General features: G+C 54.6%; 2 protein-coding genes across 2 annotated transcripts in view; both read right to left on the bottom strand.

The window, feature by feature from the left end:
• Positions 1–3,142, bottom strand: part of BIN3 (bridging integrator 3) — a 36,983-nt gene extending 33,841 nt beyond the window's left edge. The window contains 2 exon segments of the mRNA XM_009286172.2: positions 2,986–3,029; positions 3,116–3,142. Coding sequence (XP_009284447.1) covers positions 2,986–3,029; positions 3,116–3,142 — 71 coding nt within the window.
• A 1,859-nt stretch (positions 3,143–5,001) lies between these two features.
• The window catches only part of EGR3 (early growth response 3), a 48,159-nt gene continuing 46,546 nt past the window's right edge, over positions 5,002–6,614 (bottom strand). The window contains 1 exon segment of the mRNA XM_009286171.2: positions 5,002–5,111. Coding sequence (XP_009284446.2) covers positions 5,002–5,111 — 110 coding nt within the window.

Genomic DNA, 6,614 nt, shown 5'->3' with positions numbered 1-6,614 from the left:
TTGATGTTTTTGGAAGTGATGGCAACAACCTATCTCATAGAAGGAGGAGAAGAAGATGTGGTCTTTACCCGGGGGGTGTGAGTTACCCCAAGAAAAACCAGCCTGCACGACGAGCCGTGGCGGCTGCAGGGCAATCTCCGGCAGCGCGGGAGCAAGCACAGGGTTCAAGCTGGAGCTAGGCTGGTTCCTAGCGGGAAAGTACGGTTAAAAGGGCGATTAAAGCATTACCTGCGCACAACCTTCCCCTCTCCCCTGTCTGGCCAACCCTGCCAACGCGGGTTAGTTAGAGAAGCAATCCCGACCGTTGCTGTCCGCTGGCAAGCTGGGTTAAATCAAGGCAATTCTGGTAATAAAAGAGGGATGCGGGGAACGGGCAGGGCAAAGCCGTGAATCGGCATCGGTCGGGTGCGACCGAGCCAGCCGCGCAGGCAGCAGCCGAGGGGAAGGCAGCGGGGAGCACGGGGGGTCCCACGTGGGGGCCCGTTCCCCATCTCCACTGCGCCACAGAGGGGAAGGGAAAAAAAATCCCAGCTACTTTCTTCCAGAACAAAAGCAAGTCACTGGAGCGCTTCACAACGCTGCAAATACACTTTGAAGCAGTAAATATCTCTATTAGCATCGTGATGCCAGTTGGCTAATTATGTCTGTCTCGGTAAAACATCTAAAAAATAACCCCATGCAAGTAATGTCTATTCACCAATTTTTTTTGTTGTTGCTATTCTACAATTTGAGATAATCCTCCTTGTTTCTGAATCTTTGCCTTTTAATATGGGTTGGGGGGGGGGAGATGCATAAGCAGGAACAAAAGCAGTAAGGAAGAAAAAAAGATAAGAGGTACGGATCTTATCCGAGCTTTTAAAACAAATGGATACACCCCGCGCTTCGAAACGCGACGGCAAGCTGCCGCTGGCACCGAAAATTTTTGCCCCTCCGTGAGTCGGCGTCCCAGCCTGCGAAATGGGGGAGGGACAACGTGTGCCTGATACAGCAACATTACAACCATTCGCTCAAAAATTAAGAGCCGCCAGGTGTTTTATTCTGTTTAGAAAAGGTATGATGGGCATAATGCAAACAAGTTGGAGCGAGATGGGTCGGTATTTTTTACTGCCATGGATTACCGGCGTGGCACGGTTATCGCCGTTACCTTAAAAGCTGAGCACGGGTCTACATACACCGAAGGAAAACCAGAATCGGTGCATTTTTTTGATCTCTCATTTCTGCTGAGCGAGAGAAAGCTGGGGTTGTGTTTGGGGTGTGAAATCCCTTGAAATCTTGTTCCTGAAGAGCGCGAGCGCGCTGACTCACAGCCAGAGCGTTCCCACCCCGGTCCGCCCCGTGCGGCAGGGCTGGGGGAGCATCCCGGCCCCTGGCCCGGACCGGCCACCCACACCCCCGCCCCGGGGAGGTCGCCAGGAGTTTGGGAAAGCGGTGTGATTCAGCCGGGAGGGAGAAGGGCGAAGCACTGCAGGGAGGGGGTGGGAAGAGCTTAAAGTAGGGAAAAAAGTGTGGGTGGAGAGAATCCTGCAAGCTTCTACTCGGGGATGCTCAGGAACCCCAGGGAGGGGAAGGTGGGAGAAGCTGTGGCTAATTTTCTCTGAAGTTTCCCCAGCAATGTCATATATTTACTTGGCTTTTCCATGTGCAAACCCAGGGCCACACACCAAAGCAGCTAATTCTCCTCTGGATGCACAGGAGAGTTGCAAACAAACCTCGCAGGCAGGGGGGGAATACAGCTCAGTGAGGTCTGCCGGGAGCTGGAGTTTAAAACATGTAGCTCCCCCTCCCACTCTCCGCTAGTCCCCTGAAACGAAGGCACGCAGGAATTGCCAGCGTGAATCAGACTACATCATTGCTAATTTAGGGAGGCAATGGTCCTTTCGCCACGTTGGACCGAGCAGGACATCAAACCTCGGCACCATCCCCGGCCCGGAGCAGGCGGCGGGGAGGCCGGGGAGCCCGGCCGGCGTTCCAAGCGTGCGCCGGGGATAAATGATCAGTGGATGCAACCCTTTCCCCCACAGCAACTTTCATCTGAACATCGCTTTGCAACCCCTAATCAGGCCCCAGAAGACCCCTCGCAGATAAGCAAGGGATAAGCACGAAACGTTTTCACCCACAGCTGATAAGCCGCTGTCCCTGGGGATGCTGAGCCGAGCCGCTTGCTGCCGAACCAGGGGCTGGGGAGGGAGGGAAGGATGGACAGACGGACAGACAACCGGCACGCGAGGGAAAGGGCAGGGAGAGCTGAGGCCGGGACAATCTGCTCGCTCGCACTGCGTTTTGGAAGTTAATTACCCAGACGCTTAGGAAAAGTGACGCCAAATCTCTGGCGACCGCACATCGTCAAAAATCAATTCTGCCCCCGGCGGTGGCGGACGCGGGCGGCGTTTGCCAGGGGCCCGCAGGTCTAAACGTGGTACGAAGCGGTGGTAACGACCGGTTTTTGTCAGTAACACCACCACCGTCAGACCACCAACTAAATTCATGTTTTGTGAAAGGTGCCCGCTTCCCATGGAAAGTTTCAGGGCTTTATTTTTTTATTTATTTATTTTTATTTTTTTTCCAATCGAAACCCCAAGTGCCAGCAAGCCAGCGCAGCCTGGATTTCCGCCAGAGCTTTTCACTCTTTGAATTTCCACCAAGAACCTCAATTCTTTCGCCGGAAAGAAACCTCTCTCTGCCTGCAGCCAGGAGAATGACACCCGGCCTCCCGCGCTGCGAGGGGTGACCCCAACCCACCGAGGCCTGTCTTCCCAAGGATTTTGGCACGTGGCGTGCCGAGGGCTTCTACAAAACCACCCATTTATACCTGATCCTCCATGAAGTCAAAAACTGGCCCTAAGCTACCCCAGAAACTCCCCCTGCGACAGTCAGGGGCCCTTCCCCAAGCCCTGCTCTGCTCGGTGGCGGGCCCCTTCCCTTCTCCCGGGCTCCTGCTTTGGGAGAGGGCTCGGCTCGAGGTGTAACTGCAGCCAGGAGACCTGCCTGTTCACGGGACTAGCGGCTATCCGGGAGAGATCAAAGCGTTCCTGCAAACACCAACAGGAAGGTCGGGAGCATCCGAGGAATGATGCGAACGTGGAGGTAGTAACTTTCGCTTTCTCATTGCCGTTACCGAGTGAATTTGAGCGAGCACCTCCATGGCCGGAGGGCGCTTCCCCTCCCCATGCCGTGCCTTCTGCGCTCAGGTAAGCGTCGCTACAAGACATCGGTGTTAGGAAAGGAGCTTTCCGTGATGCGATACGGGAAAGCCAGAGAACCCTAGAAGTTCAAGGGCAGCTGTGACCACCATCAGTAGCTGCTGAAACAGGACTAATGATCTCATTAGTGTTCCTAACAAGCGCCGAAGGCAGCCTGCACGGGAACCGAGGAGAGGCAACGGGGCGAAGGCTGGCAGGGTGCGCGGTGCTGCCCATGCGCACGCCGAGAAAACCAACCCTGGGCACCTGAACCACGGATCTCATGACTTTGGGCTTCCTAAAAATCGTCAAAAGCTGCAAATCCGTGGCCGTGCAGGCTGCCCCGGAGCCAGGGGGGGGATCCCAGCCCTGCCCAGGTGAGAAAGGCATGAAGGCAGACGCGGGTTAGACATTAATCTCGAGCATCGCTCCGGATGCCTCGCTGTACTACATCGTGTCCATGGAAACTGCATGCACCGTCCCACCCCGCTCCCCCCGCCTCGCAGGAACTCATAGCAACCGCTCCAAACACAGCGCGAAGGCAAAAAAAGGAAAAAATTATTCAAACGGATCACAAACAGCTTATGTCGAGGGAGACTCTGCGCCAAATTCTGGTTTGGGTTTTCTCTTTGGTGGAGACGAGAGGGGAGGTCACGGGGTGGCGAGAGGCAGGGAGAGGAGCGATGTGGGGCTACGGTCCCTCGGAAATAAAATGCATCCATCCCCGCAGGCGTGTGCTCCCACCTGCATTTCAACCCCTTCCCTATGAACTTGTAGGCATTAAGCCACAAATGGATGTCAGAGCGAGCCCCTGCAGGAGGGGAGAAGGAAAAAAGAAGACGTAAACATCCATTTTATGTTGGTTTAGGTCAGCCCGGGGAAACAAGGCACCTTCCTCAACTTCGGCAGCGGAGAGGTGTGCCCGCAGACGGCGAGCTCTTCGGAGCAGGGGCTGCTCGTATCTCTGCATCTTGCACAGAGCCAAGCGCGGTGTCAGTGTTAAGCAAATCAAAAATAATGTCAGAATCTACTCTCCCACCCATTCCAAGATGAGCATGAAAAAAATAATGATATTTTACTCACCCATCAAAAGAAAATTACTCACGCCAGGCGCGTGGGCGAGCAGAATTTTGCAAGGCTGTTTTAGGCCCTGACTATGCTACAAAAATATCCATTTTAAGCATGGTTGTGAAACACGGTTGTGGCTCAACTATAACACTGTTTTTTAGCTACCTGTACAAAGAAGGCGGAAAAAAATAATAATTAAGAAATAACCACGTGCTAATCGCGCTCCCAGGACCACGCCGGGCGCTGCTATCTCCCACCGCGGCGGAGGATGCGGCGCGCGGCTCTTGCCGGCTGCTCCACCCCGCGAGATGCTGCGGCGAGCCGAGGTGCCGGTGCTGCCCGGCTTGCAGAGGGCACGCCAGCGTTTCGGTTTTGCGGCAATAATACCTCTGGGATGTGCAAACCGCCTTGCACGGGTGCTACACGTGGCAGCGCCGTGCAGGGAGGTGTTTGGGAGCTGCGCACACCTCGCTCACCGCTTTGGTATCCAGTTGCTTCATCCAATCTAATTTTATCCCGTGCTCATCTCCAAATCCCAGTTTCGTTGAAACCCGGAGAGAAGGGGGAGCGTTGCCATTGACCACGAGGGGACCGCGATTTGGGCTCCGAAAAATATCAATATTGACTCACTGGAAAGAAAACGGCGCCTTGGTCTGTGATTGCATCACACCTGCCCAGCGTGGCCACCGCACAGCTCCAAAACACGGAAAACAAAACGAACAACCAACAAACCTACTCTTACGCTACAACCCAGCTATGCCTGCCACCTCTCCGCGCTCTCCTCTTCCCTTGCTAGCAGGCAGAAATCCATCCAGCCAACCGTCCCTTCTGCGACAGGCAACTCCTCTTCTTCACCATCCCCAACTATGTCAAAAACGCGTTCACATTAACTCCGGATTGCATCTGATAAAGCTCTGGGGAGTTAAGTATCGCACACCCAAACAGTTCCACTCCCGACTTTAAATCGGTGCCAGCTCCTTAGTCCACTTAGCGAGAGCTCCCTGCCAAGAGGCATATGGTTTAGCAGTCCGGCAACGGCAACCCCCCCATGCAGACCAATACTACGCTGCAGTGCAACAAGAAAACACGTGCTTCGCGCTGCCTCACTATCAACATTTGCTTAACGTATTTTTTTTCTGCCAGTAAATACCAGCTGTTGCAGCGGTGCCGAGAGGCAGCACTCGGATAGCGAGCTGTCACACTACTAAAACCCCCTTCCCGTTTCTAAAATGACCTGCAGGAGCTGGGAAACCAAAAGAGGAAGTATTTAGGAGTCCGGTTACGAGCTGCAACAGCATTTGATTTTATGCGGTTTCACGACCCTTAAAAACCCTTCAGACGGTCACAAATTAGATGCTTGCAGCAAGGGAGGATGATGATACAGTAAAAGCCATCACTCCGTTTCTCTTTATTTTTATAAAAGGAGCGATGCCCCAGGTAACCACTGGAGAATTTTCCCCCCTCTCCTCCAAAACACACGGCCACGGGTGAGTGGTGAGGAAGAGGGGGATGTGGACGCGTTCAAGAGACCCCAATCCACGGCGTAAAGCCTAAAGGAAGCCACCAAGCTCTGCTGAGATTTGGAAAACATCTCATCTGTCCATGCAAGGCTGTTTCCCAAAACAAGCCTACTCCTGCTCTAAATAAAGCTTAGCCTAGAAAGACAGCGCTAGCACTGCCTAGTTGCCTAGGTGCGGGAGCTGGGAAATTGGGGGTTTAATCCAGCCTCTGCCGCCAGTGGGTTACGCTGTGCTCTCTGGAGCAAAGTTTTCCCGTGTTGGTACAACGGGCATTTGCCGTGTTCCCAGTCCCGATGCGGCAGAGAGAGCCCTGACCCACCCAGCGCTCGCAAAGAGCGAGGGAAAGCAAAGGATTAACCACGCGCAACTCGGAAGGCATCTACCACCCCGCTTGCAAACAGCCTCTTTGCCCTTTAATCTCTAGGGATCTCGCACGGGCCTTCGCAAAAAATTAATTTAGGTAAGGAGTGCACAGAAGCAAAACTGGAGGCAGAGGTACGTGCCGCTTCCCCAGCATGATCTGCAGGGACAGAGCTGAAGATGAAGCTCCATCCTCTTGATCGGCCGCGACAGCCCACCCCTGCAAAAAGGGGTTTTAATCAACGCTGCCCCGGGTCCCAACGGTGCCCGTTGCCGGAGCGAGACACACGCGCAAACTAAGCAAACACGCTCTGCTGCACAAAGCAACCTCCCGCCCCGCCGGGCTGGAACAAAGCTCGCCCCCTCCGCGGGGACGGCAGAGCAAGCGGCATCGGGGCCGGACATGTTTTACACTGACGTTTGAGGAGCAGGGCACGACCCCGGCACAAGCGGCTCCCCCTCCACCCCCACCCCGCCCCGGCACGCC

Source organism: Aptenodytes forsteri, unplaced genomic scaffold, assembly GCF_000699145.1.
Source record: "Aptenodytes forsteri isolate BGI_AS27 unplaced genomic scaffold, ASM69914v1 Scaffold168, whole genome shotgun sequence".
NCBI lineage: Eukaryota > Metazoa > Chordata > Aves > Sphenisciformes > Spheniscidae > Aptenodytes > Aptenodytes forsteri.
This window is presented reverse-complemented; position numbering and strand designations above follow the sequence as displayed.